The sequence below is a fragment of the Herpailurus yagouaroundi genome, unplaced genomic scaffold, assembly GCF_014898765.1.
Source record: "Herpailurus yagouaroundi ecotype Mexico unplaced genomic scaffold, PumYag 182, whole genome shotgun sequence".
Classification (NCBI taxonomy): Eukaryota; Metazoa; Chordata; class Mammalia; order Carnivora; family Felidae; genus Herpailurus; species Herpailurus yagouaroundi.
Window position 1 is genome coordinate 21,428,845 of NW_024412413.1, and position 23,532 is coordinate 21,452,376.

Below are 23,532 nucleotides of genomic sequence, written 5' to 3' on the forward strand. Positions count from 1 at the left end.
CGCCCCCCCCCCCCCCCATTCTGTCTCTTTTCTCTCTCAAAAGTAAATAAATATTAAAAAAAAAAAAAAAAGAAATCCCACATATACAAATACACCAGAACAAAACAAATAAAAATAACTGAAAGAAAATAGTATGTTTATATCAATTTGAATAACCTTTTAACTATTGAAGGAAAAAGGAAGTAAGCTATTGTCTATTAAAATAAGTTGATACTTTGAGGTGAAAAGGATTTGTTTCCATATATGCAAAGAAAAACTTCTTAATTAGATAATGCAAGGAACTGACTTAAATTTGTAAAGTCTATACAAGGTTTCAAAGGTTTTATTAGCAATTTATACAAGAGAAATATTCTACTTCATATGAGAAATATACATGTTTGTTGAATGAATGAAAAAAGTTAACCTTGAGATACATACCTGAATATATACTAAACAAGTACAAATAAATGAAATTGATAAAACTATTGGTTGAACTTTGGGGGAAATTAGTATATACATTTTTTATGTAAATTCACCATTTTCAGGGGAGAGTGAAAAAGTGTAAAAAGAACCTTAAAACTCATAGTCTTTTTAGAAGACAGTAAGTGAGGGGTGCCTGGGTGGCTCAGTTGGTTGGGTGTCCGACTTCAGGTCAGGTTATGATCTTTCCGTCTATGAGTTCGAGCCCTGCATCAGGTTCTGTGCTGACAGCTCAGAACCTGAAGTCCCCTTTCTCTCTGCCTCTCCCCCACTCACGCTCTGTGTCTCTCATAAATAAATTAACAAACATTAAAAAAAAAATAAGTGATCAAACTATTTGACAGAAGAATTTGTAGTTATTTTTAGGTTAATCTTTAATGTAAAATATGCATAACATGAAATTTACCATTTCAGCCATTTTTTAAAATTGAAGTATAATTGACATGTAACATTATTAGTTTCATGCATACAATGTAATGACTTGATAACATTTTAGCTATTTTTAATTGTGCATTCATTCTCATTGTTTATTCACATAGTTGTATAACCATCACCATTATCTATTTCTGTAATTTTTTTATTATCCCAGACTAAAACTCTGTATATAGCTAACTTTTTCATGATAATAAATTATGGTAACAAATTACTGTAAAATACCTACCAGGGAAAGCAGTCTATTCTTGAGGACTTGGATCTGTGTCCTGACTCTCCCATTTACTTACATCTGTAATAGAAATACTCTGATATTTTAAGGCTTACAATAATAAGTTTGCAAGGACCTTACTAAAGAGTTGATTTTGTAACTGATAATACTTCAAAGGGGCTATAGGTTTTCTGAATAGTTGATTGGTGTTATTAAAAATAATTTAATTTGAAGTTAAATATATAATAAAGTTTGCATTGGAAATTAACCATTAATTAATTATTTGAAGTACTTTTAGGAGTTTGAAGTGATGCCCATGTGGCATAAATTGTTTGGAAAGAGCTTTATTCAGTGTTACTTCAATATACTTAATTATTTTTTCAGGTCTCTACAGCAGAACAGTGTCGTTCTTCCCCCAAAAGTATGATTTCTTGCAATAAGAAATCCCTGTATCTTCCACAAGAAATGTCAGCTGTTTATATAGAATTCACAGAATATTACTATCCAGACGGAAAGGATTTTCCAAGTAAGAGAGTTTCCTGTTTAATTATTATTTGTCCATTACTTGGGAAGTTGTTTTTTGTTTTTTGTTTTTTTTTTTTTTGCTAAGTTTTCAACTTTTATAAATGTGAAAAAAAGAAACAAAAGCCCATTGTTCTTTACACTTGTTCTCATTGTTTTTAGTATATAACTCTATATAGCATTTCTTACATGTTCTTACTGTTTGTTCATATTTTTTTTTCTCTCACTAGCTTGTAGCATCCTTAATGTTGGGAATCATGTAGTAGTCATGCTTCATTTTATCCCTGAGGCTTGACTCATTTCTTTACTAGTAGCTGTTTGTTAAATGAAAGAATTTATGAAAGTTAGTTTATTTGTAGAATAAGGTCATTTTTTTTCCATTAGTCAAAACCTATTTATATTTCAGCTATATAAAACTCTATATTTCTTTGAAAAATTAATAATGCATTTATTCTTTTAGCTATAGAGAATTTTTTGGCTGTTTTATGCACAAATGTATATTTTGGACAACTTTTGGCACTTGTCTTTACTTTGAGCATTGAATTACATGAATTTTGATTTGTAAGCTATTTTGGGGTCCTAAAGTGAAAATGATTATGCATTTGTGTTCTTTGAATGCTAAATTTCTATGTGATTATCTGAGTTCATCTCATAGTTTTTCAAAATAAAATTGGCCATTGTTTATATAGTATCTTTTCTTCAACTGTTTAATTATTTAATCCTTGTTTGTGCCAAAGTTTTGGGATCTAATTCTCACCATCTTGATGCTTTTCAGCAGTCTTTTGTGTATTTCTTGTTTATCCTTTCTACCTTCCTGACCAAAACAGTGAGAAAATTAAAAAAGGTTAAGACATTTGCTTAGCACCTTAGTAAAATGGCACAGCTGAGATGTGGGTCTTCTAAATCAGAATTCATGTGTCTTCCCCCCAGGCTGCAGCTATATTACACTGCCTTCCCATAATATTCACAACCATTTGTCTGTAACTGGAGAATCCCATTGTTTCCAGTCCTCCTTGGTCCTTACAAACAAGTGTTTTCCTTAAGTAATGCATCACTGAGTTAGTAATTCTTCAGAGTGAAGACTAGTTTCCAAGATTTCTGATTTCTAAGCTAGGTTTATTTATTTCTATCATTTTTATTAACACGTGCCATAGGAATTGTAATCTTATTCTATAATATATATTTTTTCTGATAAAAACATTAAATTCCTTACAGCAATTTAAAGTCTAGCCCCCTAGATACTTAGGAATGGAATTGCTAGGTTATGTTTAACTGTTTAATTTAACTTTTCACTATGAAAATTTTCAAACATATACAAAGGTACAGGGATCCATTTTCAGTCCTTATATTTCATCTCTTTGTTAAGCAACCCAACTTTATAAAAATATAACTGTTAAAATAATTGTAAATGTAATATATGTTATGTTATTTAAAAAAAGAATATACCAAAAATAAAAAACTGGCCACGAGTCTACAGTTTAGAGACAACTTCTGCTAAAACATAAATGTATGAATTTGTTAGGGCTGCCATAACAAAGCACCACTGACTGGGTGATTTAAACAAAAGACATTCATTTCTTCATAATTTTGGAGGTTGGAAGTTCTAGATCAAGTGTCAGCAGGGTTGTTTCTTCAGATAATTCTTTTTTTTGTTTCTACTTATTTTTGAGACAGAGTGAGACAGAGCATGAGCAGGGGAGGGGCAGAGAGAGGGGGAAACACAGAATCTGAAGCGGACTCCAGGCTCTGAGCCGTCAGCACAGAGCCCGACGTGGGGCTCGAACTCACGGAGCGTGAGATCATGACCTGAGCTGAAGTCGGACGCTCAACTGACTGAACCACCCAGGCGCCCCTCTTCAGAGAATTCTTATTGGCTTGTGGATGGCTGTCTGTTCACATGGTCTTTGCTCTGTGTGTGTTTCCTAATGATGCTGATTGTACTATATATACTAGAGCCCATCCATATGAACTCATTTTTACTATAATTGCCTCTTTAAAAGCTCTGTCTTCAAATACAGTCATATTCTGAGGTACCCTGGGTTAGCATACCAGTTTTGAGGGGACAGTTGAGACCATACAGTAAGTATAGTATTGCTCGTCCTGTTTTTAATGTATGTATTTCTTTTGCATATTTGCTTTACATCCTGTACCCTTCTTTTTTTTTTTTTTAATTTTTTTTTCAACGTTTTTTATTCATTTTTGGGACAGAGAGAGACAGAGCATGAACGGGGGAGGGGCAGAGAGAGAGGGAGACACAGGATCGGAAACAGGCTCCAGGCTCTGAGCCATCAGCCCAGAGCCCGACGCGGGGCTCGAACTCACGGACCGCGAGATTGTGACCTGGCTGAAGTCGGATGCTCAACCGACTGCGCCACCCAGGCGCCCCCCTGTACCCTTCTTTTAAGTTCTTTTTTTTTTTTTTTTTTTTTAAAGTTTGAGAGAGAGCAAGTGTGAGTGAGAGAGAGTAAGTGGGGGAGGGGCAGAGAGAGAGACAGAGAATCTAAAGCAGCCTCTGTGCGGTCAGTGGGAGCTGACACAGAGCTCTATCCCATAAATCAGTAGATCATGACCTGAGCCAAGATCAAGAGTTTGGACACTTAACCAACTGAGCCACCTATACGCCCCTACATCCTTTCCCTTTGATGATATGAGCATATTCCAGGTTTCTACAGGTTTATTTAAGTATCTTTAATAACCATATAATAATCTATTTCATAAGTAGACCCCTGTTGGAAACTACTTGTAGTACTTGTACTACTATGTGTAGATTTTTCTCGCGCTTAGTGTACCAGTTTCTTCCTCTGTCCCAGATCTCCACAGCCCGGATTCTTCTTTCCTTCTGTGTTATAGCTTTGGGGACTACATGTGCTCTCTAGTCCTCTCTGTAGCTGTCATCATTACTCATTTTATACTTGAAAGGCCTTCTTTTTCCTTCCTTCCAGAGTATGATGTGATCTCTTCAACACCCCACTTCCTTTCAATTTCCAAATATAAGCACTGCCACATCCCAATTGGATGTCTCTGTTAGACTTGAATTACATTTTTCTACCTTTGTGTCTGTGTTGAGTAAAAATCTACAGACATTTTATTATTTTCGTGCTTAACACCATACACAAAATATTGTTGGCATTCAGTGAATCTTTCCTGGAAGAAAATGAATGAATGAGTGCAAAAAAACATCCTATTTAGGACATAGTTATTATGCTGTCTTTTTAATTATATCCTATACCTTGGATTTATTTTCCTTAAATTATTGTTGTCTAAAAAATCTAGATATACATGTTATTTGCTTTACTAGAAGTGAGTAGGTTTGAATGTTTGGGATAGAAGATTTTTTATCAAGATGCTCTGAAAACAATAATGGCTTTTATAGTATAAACAAAAGGATTTAAGAAAGAGGTGTATACTCTAATTGTGAATATTAGTTTAATATAAATTAGCACTAAAACACTTATCCAACCCCCAGGCATTCTAATATTTGAGGAGAGCTATGAAAAAGGAGTATATTCCTTTTATTATCTAGTAGATACTTGAATTTTTACTTTGCACCAAGCGCTATTCTAGGCTTAGGATTAAGTGGAGAATAAAACTGCATGGCCCCTCCTCCCAAAGGAGACCTGCCTGTTCACCACTTTCGTAAGAAATTAGTCATTAGACTCGGTTCTCTTATTTTAGAGGATTCAGATTATCATTCAGGTAGGAAAAGTCCTTACAGATACTAGGAAGAGAGATCTAAACGTTGTTTCCTATTTATAGATAGTTTTAGAATAAACAATATATTTTTCAGTTAGTGAAGCATAGAAAAATGTTTTTTGTCTGTCTAAATGTATTCATTATCATCCACATGTGTCACTTTAATTTTGTAAATAAAATTTCAAAACTTATTATCTTAATTTAAAAAGAATAAAAGTTAAAAATGTTTTTTCTCAGGGAAGATTTAGACTATCTGTTCATTAAAAATCTTTAAAATTTTTTTTCTCCACAGTTCCATCTCCCAACCTTTATAGCCAACTGAATGCACTACAGTTTACCGTGGATGAAAGAAGTATTCTATGGTTAAATCAATTTCTCTTGGATTTAAAACAGAGTCTTAATCAATTTATGGCTGTATACAAGTTGAATGACAATTCAAAATCTGATGAGCATGTTGATATTCGAATTGATGGCTTAATGCTAAAGGTACCATATACACAAGTGACTGTGATAACAAAACCATTTTTAGAGAAGAAAAGTTAACATCGTAATTTCCAGGATTTAAGATGGGTGTTCAAATATAAATCAACTTTATTGTAATCTTAATTTTGATTTTGAAATTTTAATTTTAATTTTGATTTTCAGTTTAAAAAGCCTTAAGAGACTATTTTTCCCCCTTCTTTCTCTATCTTCCATTTAACCTGTTTCATTTTGTCACTGCTCATCCATTTGGAGGTAAGCAGAAATAACATTTAAATCTCAGTATTTTTTCCCCTACTTCCTACCGGAGCTATAAAATTTTTCTTTTAAAGTGGAAATTAATACAGTGAAACTTATAAATTAGATCTGGGTTTTATTTGTTCACAGTTATTCTGTTATTGATATCCAAAGATAATAGAAATTTGCTTTGTATTACAACCAAGTAGTTGATAATCTGAATCCCAGGGATATTTAAACTTTAAAGGAGCAAGGTTTTTTGTTTTGTTTTTTATGCACACTTTATTTATTTATTCATTTTTATGAAATTTATTGTCAAATTGGTTTCCATACAACACCCAGTGCTCATCCCAAAAGGTGCCCTCCTCAATACCCATCACCCACCCTCTCCTCCCTCCCACCCCCCATCAACCCTCAGTTTGTTCTCAGTTTTTAAGAGTCTCTTATGCTTTGGCTCTCTCCCACTCTAACCTCTCGTTTTGTTTTTTAAAAAAACAACAGCTACTATAGTGTAGTAAATAGAGTAAGACTTGGATGAAAAATTTCAGTTTCTGGATCTGTTGGTGATACTCTAAATTTCTATACCTTTAATTTCTTCTCTGTAAAATGGGGTTATTCATAAATGTTAAAATTTCATTGCAGAAATGTTTTAAAGATTTTCTTAAAAATCTTACTATGTTCAATTATAAAAAGATGAATTTTATAAAATCACAATTATACTTTAAGACAGTTGTGTAATCTCTATATTTTCTCAATATGCACAGTTTTAAAACCAGTATTTTAAGGACAAAAAAAAAATATTTTAAGGACTGAGAGTAACTATTTCTGAAAAATTAGTAAATAGTTTGACCTATATGCTTAAGTTTATTTTCTTAATAGTTTTATCTGAGAAAAGTGATTCTAATGGCATCTATCCAGTCATTCCATCCAGTTATCCCCCACATCTCTTGGATTTAAAATATCTTTGTTTCAGATTCTATGTCTCCCTCTCTCTGACCCTCCCCCATTCATGCTCTGTCTCTCTCTGTCTCAAAAATAAATAAACGTTAAAAAAAAAATTTAAAATATCTTAACAAAAAGTTCTTTTTTCCAAACTTAACACTTAATTCTCAAGGCATAGTAAGCTTTTAGTAATATTGATTTAGTTTTAATTTTGTTTAAAGTTGTTCTTTTCTTAGTGGTTAGTTACGTCCTTTTTACTTGGTTTAATAAAAAGATTTGTGGGGAGAGAGTTCATATATTATGTTTGGATAAGAAAGTAGTGTTTTGGTGGGATGTACCAAAAAGAATTCCTGAGCTAAGTTATGTTCTTGATTATTTTATCTTCAAGATGTATGGAATTGTAAGTTAGACTAGATTAATGTTTTTTCTCTTATAGTTTGTCATTCCTTCTGAAATGAAATCTGAATGTCATCAAGATCAACCACGTGCAGTTTCTATTCAGAGTTCTGAAATGATTGCCACAAATACAAGGCACTGTCCAAACTGTCGACATTCTGATCTAGAAGCTTTGTTTCAAGACTTTAAAGATTGTGATTTTTTCAGTAAAGCATATACCAGCTTTCCCAAATCTGGTGACAATTTTAATCTGTTGCATCCAATCTTCCAGAGACATGCTCATGAACAAGATACTAAAATGCATGAAGTTTATAAAGGAAATATTATTCCCAAGTTGAATAAACACACTCTCAAAACTTCTGCTGCCACAGATGTTTGGGCTGTGTACTTTTCTCAATTTTGGATAGATTATGAAGGGATGAAAAGTGGAAAAGGGCGGCCAATAAATTTTATAGACTCTTTCCCTCTTTCCATCTGGATTTGCCAACCAACAAGGTATGCCCTGTCACAAAAAGAGCTGCAGACTTGTAATCAGGTATCTCTCAATACATCACAAAGTGAATCTAGTGATCTGACTGGACGATTGAAGCGGAAGAAGCTCTTGAAAGAGTATTATAGTACAGAATCTGAGCCCTTGACAAATGGTAGTCCAAAATCTTCAGATACATTTTTAAGATTTTCCTCTTCATCATCAGATGCAGATGTTCATGTCCTGGTTCACATTCATAAACATGTCAGTATGCAGATCAATCACTACCAGTATCTGCTCTTGCTTTTCCTCCACGAGTCACTCATTTTGCTTTTGGAGAACTTAAGAAAAGATGTAGAAGCTGTGACTGGCGCTCCTCCTAGTCAGACATCCATTTGCATTGGAATTTTACTTAAAAGTGCAGAAGTGGCTCTTTTGCTACATCCAGTGGATCAAGGAAATACTCTTAAGTCTCCTGTCACTGAAAGTGTGAGCCCAATGGTTCCTGATTATTTGCCTACAGAAAATGGAGAATGTTTGTCTTCAAAAAGGAGGCAAGTTAGTAGTGGTATAAATCAAATCAGAAGTGTAACTGTTAATCACATGTCAGACAACAGATCTATGAGTGTTGACCTTAGCCATGTCCCTTCAAAGGATCCTTTGCTTTTTAAATCAGCTAGTGATACAAATCTGCAAAAAGGTATTTCTTTTCTTGATTATTTATCAGATAAAAATTTAGGGAAAATAAGTGAAGATGAAAGTAGTGGAATTGTGTGCAAAAGTGGATCAGGAGAAATTGGATCAGAAACAAGTGACAAAAAGGATTCTTTGTATACAGATTCAAATAGTGTCTTAAACTACAGAGAAGATTCAAGTTTGCTGTCCTTTGATAATGATGGTAATCAAAACATACTTTCAAATAATTTAACTACTAGAGGACATGAAACCATAGAGTCAGTCTTTAAAGCTGAAGATTTGCTTCCAGAAACAGTTTCACTCTCTGAGAACCTAGAAATCAATCAAGAAGAAGCACCCATGGTTAGAACACTTAAATCACAGTCATCTTTCAGGTAACAACATACTATTGGAATTTGGGGGTTTTTGATTTTCTGGGCATATGTATGTATGTGGTGGGGGGCATATTTTGTTTTTGGACAGAAAACCTCCTGACAAAATATGACATTAGAGTTAACACATAGAAGAATGGGTTTTATGTGATGTTTTTCTAATAATTTTGTCAACAGTGGAAAGCCTAGGGAACGGATTCCACCCAACCTGGCTCCACTCTGTGTTTCTTATAAGAACATGAAAAGAAGCCCCTCACAGACCTCATTGGACACCATTTCACTTGACAGTATGATATTGGAAGAACAGTTGTTAGAAAGTGATGGAAGTGATACTCATATATTTTTGGAAAAAGGTAAAGCAATACAAGTTTAATAATTCATATTAAATAATCAAATCTTAGAAGCGTTCAAGGGTTAACTGTATAATAACTTAAAACAAACTGTGTTTTGTATGACTTGGGCTTTTCTAATCCACTGTTTCTAATAATTCACTTTTATGGTATTTTTAAAAGATACTGATCTATGATGGGCACAAAATTTTTTTAAGATTGTCTTTTTCCACAGAGTTTGAGAAATAATGAAATACAGCACACTGAAAAATTAAGGCAGGTAGGTAAGAACAGAGGGTGATCACATTGATTGTAGTGACATTAACTTCAGGTAGGAGATAATTAGAAGTGGTACTGAAAGGGGAAATGAAGTGGTTGGACTGGGGTTATTCAAAGTAGGACGGCAGAGAGGGAGGCATAGCTGGCTGACCAGGAACCCGCTATGCCAGCACCACACCAGCAATGTGAAGGCTGTGCTCAGTGTTTTTGAGTTCTTTTCATACTACATTTAGGGCTTTAGTATCTCTAACATTTTATTGTGGACGTTATTTCTTATTATTTGCTAAACTAACTACAATTTAATTTTTCTTTGCTTATTGTCTTTTAAACAAGCCTTTACTTAAGAAAGATTTGAAGGATAGCCCTTTTTGGTTAAATTTAACATTGTCGGATCGTTTGTATAAGACTGATTTTAATTTGTTAGTTAACTTTTTTATTATTTCAGGTATTAAAAAGAACTCAACTACGAATTACCAGAGCCTAACGGAGAGTGCAAATGCCAGTGCAAATCTACAGAATTTTGGTGAAACCTCTCCAGATGCCATCAGTACAAATTCAGAGGGTGCTCAAGAAAATCAAGACCTGGTAATCATTTCACAGAGATTCTATGAAGAGAAATGCCACCACTTTTATTTCAGATAAATATGTACAGATTTTATGACATAATTATGTAAAGTGAATTGCCATAGTAGTGAGTGACTCACTTTGCTCGTTCTACTCTTGACACTTCTCCCTTCCCTCTTACTGAATTGTTTTTCTCTGAATTTCATTCTTCTAAATCTGTTTTTTTTCGTACTGTGGAGGGGAGGTTTTTACCTTTTGACCTTTATGTAGTTGCATTTAAATACACTTTGAAAACAAGTTTGATGGTTGATGGTAGTCAGTCCTTCTGAGGAACTTTCTACAAAAGAAATATGTTACTGGTTTGTTATAAGTCCTTTCCACCCAGTGAAATATTCTTACAGATGACTTAGAAAATATGTTCAGCTTTCAATGAAAATAATTTCACACAGGAATGTTATCTGTGTGACCTAAAAAAATTCATCTCTTGACTGAATAGGAAGAAAGGAAGCTGAAGTTTGTCACTGTAATGTAATAACCAGGTTTTGTTGATAACAAGTATATTATTGGTTTTATTAGGTCACTATTGTATTTTTAGAGATTTTAGTAGTTTCCTGTGTCATTTCTTAAATTTTGTTTTGAATTACTTTGTATGCTAATATTATTTATGCAATCATTATTAGATGTCAGTTGTGGTGTTTAAAATTACTGGTGTTAATGGGGAAATTGACATCCGAGGGGAAGATATGGAAATCTGTCTTCAAGTGGACCAAGTGACACCAGATCAGTTAGGCAATATCAGTCTTCGACATTACCTCTGTAATCGTCCAATAGGTAAGACTTTAATATGATTTAAATTTGTTGTGTTTTTTACATATAACTCCTCAGCAGTTCTGTCTTTGGTATAAATGAATTCAAGGAAAATTACATTTATTTATAATAATGTGAGAGATTTGTTTTCTTAGCTTACCTTATTTTCATAAAGTATTTTGATTGTTATTAGAGATGTAATGTGTTGAGGATGTATTCTCTAATTTCTTTTTGTTTCTTTTGTTAAGTGCCATCGTTTTTAGTCTTCTCATTCTTTGAGATAATAGGTTTAAGAAAACAGGTCTTTTCTGTATGAAAAGAATAATAAAGTAATCCTAGAATGTCAAACTTAGCTCTATGCTAGAATAAATGTCAATTTTTACATTCCATTATCTTGCTTGTAAGCAAACATTTCCTGAGTCTGACATGATACGATTTGGCAAAATCGTATGTCATGTTCTTACGGTCCTTCATTCTAACATCAACACATTCATCTGAACGTAGGGGGATAGGAACAACAAAACATGCAGTGTATAAAGAGGAAACCACATAAAACTATCCCTTTTTCAAAGTTTATATGGAGTTACCACTCATGGTTTTCAGTCATTTGAAGAAATTAACTTATTAGAATAGTTCTATTAAGCATTTAAAATGACATTGTTCAGGGGCGCCTGGGTGGCTCAGTCTGTTGAGCGTCCGACTTCGGCTCAGGTCATGATCTCACGGTCTGTGAGTTCAAGCCCCGCGTCGGGCTCTGTGCTGACAGCTCAGAGCCTGGAGCCTGTTTCAGATTCTGTGTCTCCCTCTCTCTCTGGCCCTCCCCTGTTCATGCTCTGTCTCTCTCTGTCTCAAAAATAAATTAAAAAATGTTAAAAAAATTTAAATAAAATAAAATGACATTGCTCAAATTTTTAATTCTTTTAAAAAGCCACTGAGCTGTAAATATTTTTCTTTGCTATATATATAGAATGCTGTATCTGATACATATATTGTTGAAATACATAGTCCTGCATGGTATCAAATAAGTATACTATCACCTCACATCCTGGGAATTGCAGGTAAATGTGCCATTTGTCTTTAAATCAGCATCATAGAAAAAAAAATTGTCTCCAGGCATTTTTCTATGTATAGGCCTTGCAGTTTACAATGTAGCTGTTAAGAAATTTCAAGAATTTCCTGTTGACAAGTATCAATCCCAAAAGCATGCAAACTAGTGGAAGCTAAATATACAATTGGAAAGGTTTCATAGTGGGCAAGAAAACCAAAATTTCAAAACTTAGATCCTGTTCTATTCCCAAATTCAAAACAGTTTTCAAATTGTACAGTCTTAAAATTATTTCCAGTTGCAATTGTTTTTACTTATTTTTATGGGTCAGTTAGTACCATGTCCTATTAATTTGTTTCATGTTGTTCCTTACTGAAATCATTTTGAAATGTCCTGTATGTATGGATCATATAGTCAGTGCTAATACCTTATTTTTCTCAACTGCCTCAGTTGTTTAAAGATAAAAAACAAGAAGGAAGCAGGGCGCCTGGGTGGCTTAGTTGGTTGAGCTTCCGACTTCAGCTCAGGTCATGATCTCAGGGTTTGTGAGTTCGAGCCCCATGTCGGGCTCTGTGCTGACAGCTTGGAGCCTGCAGCCTGCTTCAGATTCTGTGTCTCCCTCTCTCTTCTCTGACCCTCCCCTATTCATGCTCTGTCTCTCTCTGTCTCAAAAATATATAAACATTAAAAAAATTTTTTTTCCAAAAAACAAGAAGGAAGAAAGCAAAGGAAAAGAAAGGGGCAAGGGGAAATGAAATAAAAGGAAAAGGAGAAAAAACTAGTTTAGCTTGAACATTTAAAACATTAATAAACCATGCGAATAAAGATTGACCTACAGTTTGTTATCTGCTGTCACTCTGACATGACCAGTTAAAATTGCGAAGTTGTTTTTGATTTTGTTTTTGTTTTTCTATAATGTGTGGATTTTGGAGTCCTTTAGTAGAAAGACCTTAATATAATAATTTCATGGCGTAAGAGGTAGAAGAGAGGAGTGAGTTTTGACTAGTGAAGATTTTGTTTTATCTCTGCTCCAAATAAATATTCTTTTTGTTTGAAATTATTTCTGGCTCTCAGCTCCTTAGACTGAGTAGGTAATCTCTCTCTCATTCTGTGTGTGTGTGTGTGTGTGTGTGTGTGTGTGTGTGTGTGTGTGTGTAGATACGTGGATAAACAGATGAAAGGCAAAACAAAGTCACATTTACAAAGTTCTTTCTAATTGTCCTTATTATTAAATAGACGTTAATAAACTCTTATTTTTCTTGATATAGGAAAGAACACTAACCATTATCAATTTGTGGCTTTTGCCTTTTATTTAAAAAGAAAATCTTCTTAATTATTTAAAGAATGCTTTAGAATTTTATTTGAACTCTTCCTGTATATTATTTATTTATTTTGAATGTTGATTTGTAGTACTAACATTAATTAAACGTTATCCTGTACCTGAAATAAAGTTACAGAAACAACTCTCCACTTTGAATTGTGTATGGAGATCTATCCTTGATGTATAAATATGGGTATGTTTATTTTCTTACATCCCCTCCCCCTCACAAATATGTATAAATTTGGCCTTTATAGGACTAAAGGATTCATATCCATGCTGAGGGAAAATAAACACTCCATCATGAATTTAATTAGTAGGTCTTCCTACAAGGACCCATGAGACTGGTGACTTTGATATTTCAATAGTCTGACTTTTCCAGAACAGTTAGTTGTTTTTTTTTTTAATTCATCAGTTCTGTAAATTGTGAAACTGATCACATTTTTCTCTTTGCTGCTAGAAAGTTCATTTTTGGTTCACCTGTGGCACAGAAAAAGTAAATAATGTGTTTGGAGTCATTAATCTTACTGCCCATCCTTACCTTTTTCCTTCTGTCCTTTTCCATTGCTTACTTATTTTTCATTTGATTATACCATGAACGTTTTGCCTCTTACTCTTTTTGGAGCTAGGTAACGTAATATAAACAAAATAGTTGCTGTGAGGGTAGGTTCACTTAAGTGGTCATACTGAAAACTTTTGTTTTTTAAAATCAGATTTTCTATGAGTCTTTATTGAAATGATAAAATTTGTTTTTGAATTTAGTATTTATCTCAGCCAACTCAAAGTCTTTTTTGGAACAAGGCCAAGGCGTAAATACATGTATACTATATTTATATATATGTATAAATCAGTATAAACATAAATGTAATATATATCTCCCTTGCTTTAATTTCAGTTTTAAAATTGTTTTCTAATAGAGACATTTTATTGAGGTCTTGTCTACTTACTTTTCTAATTATATAAGGACCCAATTTTAATGAGGAAGGTACAGAACTTCACGTTTTTGTTATTTCTTAAGAAATGGCTTAAGTGTCGCTTTAAGTGTCATGACTGTTTATCACATTTGTCTGTTACATTATAAATGAATAGATAGGTACACACTCAGACATTCTAAGTATCTTAGGTGTGCATCATATCAGATTTATATCATGGTATATGTTTTCATGGCACCAAAACATTAGAAAATATAGATAGGTCAACAGAAGTGCCATGGAAGGTCTATAAAAATTGAAGGGCTGTGTATGGTATATTGTATATGTACTGTAAATATCATGTAAATGAAAGATAAATATTAAAAGTGTAAGATATTATTGCTTTAACATTATACAAAGTGACAATAATGTCTGATGACAAATATTGAGAGTTTTTGAATAGTGCTACAAGTTATGATTTTCATGTGTTCTTTTTCCATAGGTTCAGATCATAAATCTGTAATTCATTCCAAATCCTCTCCTGAGATTACTCTGAGATTTGAGAGTGGGCCTGGTGCTGTAATACACTCTTTGCTTGCAGAAAAAAATGGATTTTTGCAATGCCATATAGAAAACTTTAGCACAGAGTTTTTTACATCTTCGCTTACTAATATTCAACATTTTTTGGAAGATGAAACTGTTGCAACCGTGATGCCAATGAAGATACAAGTTTCTAACACAAAAATAAATTTAAAAGTATGTTAATAAGTATTTATATATTTTCGTGTTATGAATGTTCACTTTGCCGACTGGGACTTTAATTCATGCTTAAGAATGTGTCTTCTCTATAATATGTGCTTATTAGCATTTATTGATATGAGTTTTTGGTCTTTGTGGGGGAATAATGAAAAGAATCATAGAAATTAGAAATCATTTACTTTAATAACAACATGCTGATACCGCTTCTCTTTTTTACAGGACGACAGTCCTCGTAGTAGTACAATATCCCTTGAGCCAGCTCCTATAACTGTTCATATTGACCATCTTGTGGTAGAGAGAAATGATGATGGTTCTTTTCATATCAGAGGTATATATGAAAAACATTGTTATTGAACACCTACTGAGATTTAAAGTTATTGATATGCTGATTTGTTTACTTGTACTTCCTGTTTATAGATATGAAATATGTGGTAGTAGGTGATTGGGGGACAATTTCACTACCTTAGAATAGAATGTCATCTATGTATGGACCTTTTACCTCAAAAATAACTCATCTACAGTGGCTTTAATACCTGTTCTACAAATGTATTTTGAATGAAAGTGACACAGGTTTTTATGGTCTTACATGGCTCTTAAGCTTACTTGGGCTTCTTGATCTCTTTCTTAGGTTTATCTCCCACTATTCTTTTATATATAACTCAGCCAACTTGGTGTACTTCCTGTAACAGAATTTTTTGTGCACTTTTCCATCTCCATGTTCTTATTTGCCTTCTTATTTCTCATTAGAATTGTATGTTTCCTTTCAAATTTGTCTCAAGCTCCTCCTTTTCAATCAATTGTTCTTTATAACCTGGTGTAACTTCTTATAATTCTTGGGTACTTACTTATTCTCTATACATTAATTACTTATTTAGTTTTACTTTTATCTCAATGTAAGAATTAGTGTCTCCATTGTAACAAGATTGTTAAGGTCTCTAGTGTAAGGGCTATATCTTACAAGGTGATGTAGAGTAGAGGAAAGAGCTTGGCTTGGTTGACTTAGGTATTCCGGTCTCACTTTATTAGTAGTTTCTTGAGAGTGAAATATGAGGAGCTGTTATATGCATCTATTTCATCTATCAGACCTCATGAAATGACATATGTTAAAAGAAGAATAAAGTCATACAGTAAGAAAAGTAAGTGCCATCAGAGGATCAGAAATCCTTGGGACACGTGGGTGGCTCAGTTGGGTAAGCATCTGACTTTGGCTCAGGTCATGATCTTATGGTTCGTGAGTTCAAGCCCATGTCAGGCTCTGTGCTGACAGCTCAGGGCCTGGAACCTGCTTTAGATTCTGTGTCTCCCTCTCTATCTGCTCCTCCCTCACTCACACTCTGCCTCTGTCTCTCAAAAATAAATAACTGTTAAAAATTTAAAAAAAAAAATCCTTGTAAGTGCACAAAATCAGAGTACTTTGCCAAAGAGGCAAAACCAGAAAAATCTGGAGCCATAATCCCATCTAAAAGAGGACTGTTGCTAAGGTAGGATCAGTTCATGGGCAACTCTTAACTAACAAGTCTACCCCTTCTGGAATTTGGGAACCAGAGCAAAGACATCAGGTCAATAAAGGAAAAAAAAAGTCAGTTTCTTTTCTGAAATAGCTCACATGGAGCAAATAGCTTAGGTGTAAGAAGATAAGTTTGCTTTACGTCTCTTTCCCCCTAAATACTTTAGATCCCAAAACAGGCAGGTCTGTCTTGTAGATAAAGCAGAATAGAATGCATCCTTTTTGTGGGCAACGCTTAGACCAAAGAAAGGAGAGACTGAATCTCACACAGAGTTCCTTTTTCTAAACTCATCACTCAAATGGTGTCAAGAGAGTATAGGAGATTTTTCTCCTCAAAAAGCATCGCAACAGAATGCTGAAATTAGAATAGATCCCCTGAGGCAATAGGTGAACAATCTAGACACTTCTTTTTGAGACCATTTCCTGCGCTTCTACCAAATAGCACACTTCAGTGGGGTTTGCATATAGACTAAAACATGGAGGGTAAATTCTACAGCTGCCAGGCCCCAGGAAGGGAATGATTTTATACCCAGTTGATGAACTTGGTATCTCTCCCTTCCCTCCACTCCATCACTGGATGTCAGCTATGGCACATAGAAACAACATCCATAGTCAAGAAAATGGGATAAGCAAACACCCAAGAATTCTCAAACATTTGATTGATTGTAAATAGGCAGTAGTCATGATTGTAAGCAAGAAATATTCTCTAGCTAATTGAGTAGAGAAGGAGTTTAACAAAGATTATTGGAATGGAATAGAATTAAGAGACCAGAAATAAACTCTTACATTTATGATGAACTGAGTTTTGACAATGGTGCCAAGACCATTCAATGTGGGAAAGACTAGCCTTTTCTACAAATGGTGCTGAAACATACCACAAGAAGGAGCCTAGACCTCTTCCCTGTATCATCCACAAAAATGTACTCTTCATGGGTCAGAGTTTAAAGTAAGAGGTAAAACTATGTTGAAACTCTTTAAAAGAAAATATAGGAATGAATCTTAATGACCCTGGGTTAAGAAGCCTTCTCAGATACCACACCAAAAGTGTAAATGACAAAAGAAAAATGTAGATGAATTGGCCTTCATGAAAATTTAAAACTTTTATGCCTCAAATGATACTGTCAGCAAAGTAAAAAGACAGCCCACAGGATGGAAGAAATATTCATAAGTCATTTATTTGGTAAGGGGCTGGTATCCCGGCTATATAAAGAACTCAAAACTAAAAAAGATACATAACCCAATTTAAAAATAGGCAAAGATTTGAACAGATACTTCTCTGATGAAGATATAAAAATGGCCAATGAGCACATGAAAATATGCTTGACGTCATTAGCCATTATGGAAATGTAAATCAAAACCACAATGAGATAACACTTCAGACTTACTAAGGTGACTAATCAAAAAGACAGATGATAACAAGTGGTGGGAGGATGTGCAGAAATTGGAACCCTCCTACATAGCTGGGCTTGTAAAATGGTGTGGGTGCTTGAGAAACAATTTGGCAGTAACTCTGAAAGTTAAACAGAATTACTTATGACCCAGAAGTTCCACTCAAGAGAAGTAAAAACAGAGGTCCACTCAAAAACTTGTACACAAATGTTGATGTTGACAAGAACAATATTCATAATAGCCCAGAAGTGGAAACAACCCAAATGTCATCATGGTATGAGTGGACAAGGAAACTGTGATATATTCATACAATGGATTATTATTCAGCAATAAAAAGAATGAAGCACTAATACATGTCACAGCAGGGAAGCTTTGAAAATGTTATGCTAAATGAAAGAGGCCAGTTATGAAAGACCACATACTGTATGATTTCATTTACATGAAATTTCCAGGAAAGGCAGATCTGTAAAGACAAAGTAAATTAGTGGGTACCTAGGGCTGGAGGCAGGATTGGAAGGAAATGGGGAGAGACTGCTAATAGGTACAGTGGAATTTCAGGGTGATGAAAATGTTCTAAAAGTGATTGTGGTGATGGTTGTACCATTGGAGAGCGTACTAAAAACCTATGGACCACGCACTTCATTAATTTTTTTTTTTAATTTTGTAATGTTTACCTTTGAGAGAGAGAGAGAGAGAGACAGAGTGCAAGAGGGGAGGGGCAGAGAGAGAGGGAGACACAGAATCCAAAGCAGGCTCCAGGCTCCGAGCTATCAGCACAGAGCCCAACATGGGGCTCGAACCCATGAACCACGAGATCATGACCTGAGCTGAAGTCAGATGCTTAACCAACTCAGCCACCCAGGCTCCCCTGGACCACACACTTTAAATGGGTAAATGGGACATGTGAATCATTTAACAAAGCTCTTAAATATATATGTTTTAGAATCATGGGCGATCTGGGGAACCAGGCTCAAGATTTACCTGTCAGATCCATACCCCCAAACCACACTACATTGTAATCTAGTGTGATGGGACACACTACTGCCTGACATTGGACACTTGATTTTTCATTTTGCACTACTGTCATTATTGGTCTGTGTATTCATCCTTACGGCAACTTCTGCAGTCAGCCCTGTTTGAACTTTTATTCTTAGGTACTTGACCTTGCCCCTACTGTCACCGCTGTTGCCCCCAGAAAGAGAAAGTTCTCTCCCTTCCCTTCTTTAGTATCTGAGGGAAATCTAAGGTGAGTACAATTTGAGGCAACATCTGTGTCACACTCATGGAAAGGAATCGGGAAGTTTCAGTAGTCTTTTCCAACATTTATTGAAGGAAGCAAATTTTACTCCCCCAATGAAATTCTTCACATTAAGAAAGGAATTCTAATGTTGGATGGGTGAAATAAATGACAAAATGCCTATTTCAAAAACCAATTAAGAGGCAAGAAATAAATGAATAATACAGTTAATGCCAAAGAAAAGTAGAGACTTTTATAAACACGTGATAGGATTTTGAACTCCTAGAATAAGAACAAGCTCTTATGGAAAATAATCGGTTAAAAATCTTTGAAAATTAAAAGTCTTATCTTTGAAATAAAAACAATAGCCTCCCTAAAACCACCAGCTTTAAGAAACAACCAGAATTGGACCTTTTCCTACCATCTATAACACTAGCACTTCCAAATCTGCTTGAATTATTCTGGTTAATTCCTAAGTTGTATTTCTTCTTTTGCCTTTGTTTGCCTGCACTATTACCAACCCACCAACCAGAGTACCATTGTTAAAATTTAATTTGTATCAAATAACTTCTCAACTAAAGACCCTCCACTGGCTTCCTTTTGCAATCCAATTAAAATTACTGAGGTCCTTCCAGTGGCTTTCGAAATCCAACATGATCCTGTTCTTTGCTTTTCTCCATTGTTACCCCTGCTGTTTTCCCCCTCTGCACCATTCATTCCTGTTAGTCTGACTCCTGTCTCAGGGCGTTTGTACTTGGCAGTACTTTTGCCTGGAACTCTCTTACCTCAGATATCCCCATGCCTCAGTTCATTACTTTTCGCAGGTCTCTGGTCACATCCCCCCTTTTAGAGATTTCTGTCCATCTATCCTTCTCCCATCCCTGTCACTCCTTTTCTCCCTAGCCCTCCTTACTGATCTCAGTGAACATTTAGAACCTTTTGATATACTATATTCTTTCTTATTTGTTGAGTAGCATGTAAGTTACATGAGTGCAGGAATTCATTTGATACATTGCTATCCCTATCTCCTAAAATACTGTCTTGCCTAGTAGATATTCAAAAAACATACTTTTGTGATGTCTGGGTGAATAAAGACAGCTTAAAAACACTGGACACAGCTCAAGTTGAATATGTCTATGACAACAATGTGCAGTATAACTTCCTGCTTATGGAAATGTTCTATAATCTATAATGAAGTGGCTATTGAGCACTTGAAATGTGGCTAGTGCAATTAAGGAAGTGAATTTTAATTTTATTTATATTTAATCAATTTAAATTTTAATAGCCATGTGTTGCTAAATGGCTGCTATTTTGTATAGCACAGATAGCAAAGACTGAACAAAGGGTATTCTAAAAAAGGGAGAGGGGAGGAAAAACAAGTTTAAAAAGTATGGTAAAATCATTGAGATAACCATTAAGAAAGACACACAATAGGGAAAGAGTGAAAGAAAAATAGAGCGGCAAAGGAGCTGCAAGGAGCTGTAGCTCTAGCAAAGCGCAGTTCATTGTGCAGGGGGTATCTGGGCCATGGGAATAGGGAAAGAAGTCTAGGGGAAAGAAATATTTAAAGATGTTGAGGTATATTCATAGGGTGGGAGGGCATCGGGTAGGAGAAACACATTTCTTTTGACCAGTGGTGTTCAGGTGGCCACACATACACGAAGGAGAGCATGTATCTAAAGAGAGTTCCAGAAAGACAGAACAGGAAAAAAGGAATTAGGAAACATAATTTAAAAAGTAATGAAATGTCTCAAATTTGAAGGAAGAAACAAGCCTTCAAGTTGATAGAGCCAACTAAATGCCGAGCAAAGTGAGTGAAAGACAAATCTTACCTAGACATATTGGTGACATTTCGTAATACTGAAGACAAAGAGAAAAGTCTTAAACTCTTTTAGAGAGAAAAGCAAAAGGATGAAAATCAGGTTTATTTGCATCATACTCTCCATTGGCAACATTGGATGCTAAAAGATAGTTAAGTAATATCTTCAAAATTCTGTGGGACAATAATTTGAACCTTAACTTTTAACTTTTTTACTGTTTATTTTTGAGAGTGGAGGGAGGGAGGGAAGGAGAGAGAGAGAGAGAGAGAGAGAGAGAATGAATGAGAGAATGAGAATGGGCAGGCAAGGGGCAGAAAGAGAGGGAGACACAGAATTGGAAGCAGGCTCTAGGCCCTGACCTGTCAGAACAGCCCAGCGCGGGGCTTGAACTCACGAATTGCGAAATCATGACCTGAGCCGAGGTCAGACACTCAACCTACTGAGCCACCTAGGTGCCCCAAACCTTAACTTTTATTTTAAAGGCAAAAATAAGGGGGTGCCTGGCTGACTCAGTTGGAGGAGCATGTAACCCTTGATCTCGGGTTGTAAGTTCAAACCCCATGTTGGATGTAGAGATTACTTAAATAAATATTTAAATATAAAAATTTTAAAAAGTAAAGGCAAAAATAAGAACAGCTTTTTTTAATAGAATTAATTAAAATGAAAAATTAGTAAGGAACAGTAATAAGAAACTAGTAAAACTTGGTGTTAAACCTAAATTTTTGTTCATTTCTATAAGGAAAATTGTTTTTAATGTGTAACTAAAATTCTATATGATGTTTGTATGAGAGGTTGCACTGGGGGGAAAAGGAAGGGAAATAGGTTAATAAAATTGTGCTTAAGTTTTTGTCTTGTTTTTGTTTTTTTTGTCCTTTTAAGAGGGCAGTTACACTAGACTTTGATAGAACAATGTGTGTTTAAATAATATGTGCTAATATTGTATATATAACCTTAGATTACTAAAGATAATAATCTTTAAACCATTAGGACTGAGGAGAAACTTGGATGACAATATCCAATTAATCTAACAAAAGGTAAAAAATTAAAAATGGAATAAAAAGGAAGCATGATAAATAGAAAACATTAAATTAGAATATAACAGTTAAGTCATTGTGGTAAATATGAATTGTTTAAATTCCCTTGTTAAAAGGCAGAGGCACTAAGATAGTGTTAGGGGAAAAATCAAGGTATGTGCGGCAGGACATATTCCTTCAAATTTCAAAAATATTCCTTCAAAATAAAATGACACAGAGACACTGAAAATATGTGATGGAACAAAAATATATACCAGACAAAAGCTAACAAAAAGGAAATGAGAGATACCATTAAATTTAAAACTAACAGTGGGAAATGGGACAGTTTTTTAAAAGAGTTTTAGAGCATTTTTAGGTTTACAGCAAAATTGAGCAGAGGCACAGAAATTTCCCATATACCCACTGCTACCACAGGTGCATAACCTCATAGCCTCTCCTGTCACAAACATCTTCCACCTGAGTGATACTTTTGTTACAGTTGATGAACCTACATTGACACATCATTATCACTCAAAGCCCATAGTTTACATTAGGGTTATTCTTGGTGTCATACATTCTGTATGTTTGGGCAAACATATAATGACATATATCCATCAGTTTAGTAATAACTTACAGAGCAGTCTTGCTGCCCTAAAAATCCTCTGTACTCTGTTTATCCTCCCTCCCCACTGCAGCCCCAATCTTATTATTGTCTCCATAGTTTTACCTTTTCCAGAATGTCATGTAGTTGGAATCATATAGTATGTAGTCTTACTAGATTGGTCTTTTTCATTTAGTAATATACATTAAAGATTCCTCTCTGTTTGTGCCCCCCCCCCCCCCACCAAGGTTTAATAGCTGATTTCTTTTTAGAGCTGAATAATATTACATTGTATGTACCACAGTTTATTTATCCATTCACCTACTGAGGGACATTGTGGTTTCTTCCACTTTTTGGTAGTTATAAATAAAAAAACTATCACAAAACATCCATGCGCAGGCTTTTGTGTGGACATAATTTTTCAGCTCCTTTGAGTAAATACCAAGGAACATGATTGCTGGGTCTTACGGTAAATATATGGTTTATTTTATAAGAAAGTGGTTGTACCATTTCTCACCAGCAGTGAATGAGAGTTCCTGCTGCTCCACATCCTTCCTTGCATTTATTGTCTGTTCTGGATTTTGACCATTCTAAATCACTGTTTAGTCATAAGTTGTTTTAATTTGCATTTCCTTGATGACATATGATGCAGAGTATGTTTTCATATGCCATTTGCCATCTGTTTATCTTCTTTGGTGAAGTGGCTGTTAAATTTTTTGACCCCAAAGAAAGATTTCATTGATAAAAGACCTCCCAAAACACAAGTCTATCTATCTAACTTTTATCTAAACTTCTTTTATCTAAACTTTTATCTATCTAACAACATAACTGAAAAATATAAAGCAACCCTATTTGTAATCGTACCATATTAAGATACTATAACCATACTGAGGTGCCTGGGTGGCTCAGTCGGTTAAGCATCTGGTTCTTGCTTTTGGCTCAGGTCATGATCTTGCAGTTTTGGGGATCCTTCTTCCCTGTTCTTGCTGTCTCTCTCTCTCAAAATAAATAAACAGTAAAAAAAAAAAAAAAAAAAAAAAAAAAA

General features: G+C 34.6%; 1 protein-coding gene across 1 annotated transcript in view; it reads left to right on the top strand.

Annotated features, from left to right (window-relative positions):
* Nucleotides 1-23,532, top strand: part of BLTP3B (bridge-like lipid transfer protein family member 3B) — a 116,631-nt gene that overhangs the window by 78,293 nt on the left and 14,806 nt on the right. Inside the window, exons 11-18 of the mRNA XM_040490421.1 lie at nucleotides 1,487-1,628; nucleotides 5,610-5,803; nucleotides 7,413-8,911; nucleotides 9,086-9,261; nucleotides 9,962-10,101; nucleotides 10,761-10,911; nucleotides 14,664-14,917; nucleotides 15,140-15,248. Coding sequence (XP_040346355.1) covers nucleotides 1,487-1,628; nucleotides 5,610-5,803; nucleotides 7,413-8,911; nucleotides 9,086-9,261; nucleotides 9,962-10,101; nucleotides 10,761-10,911; nucleotides 14,664-14,917; nucleotides 15,140-15,248 — 2,665 coding nt within the window. The remainder of the gene's footprint in view (nucleotides 1-1,486; nucleotides 1,629-5,609; nucleotides 5,804-7,412; nucleotides 8,912-9,085; nucleotides 9,262-9,961; nucleotides 10,102-10,760; nucleotides 10,912-14,663; nucleotides 14,918-15,139; nucleotides 15,249-23,532) is intronic.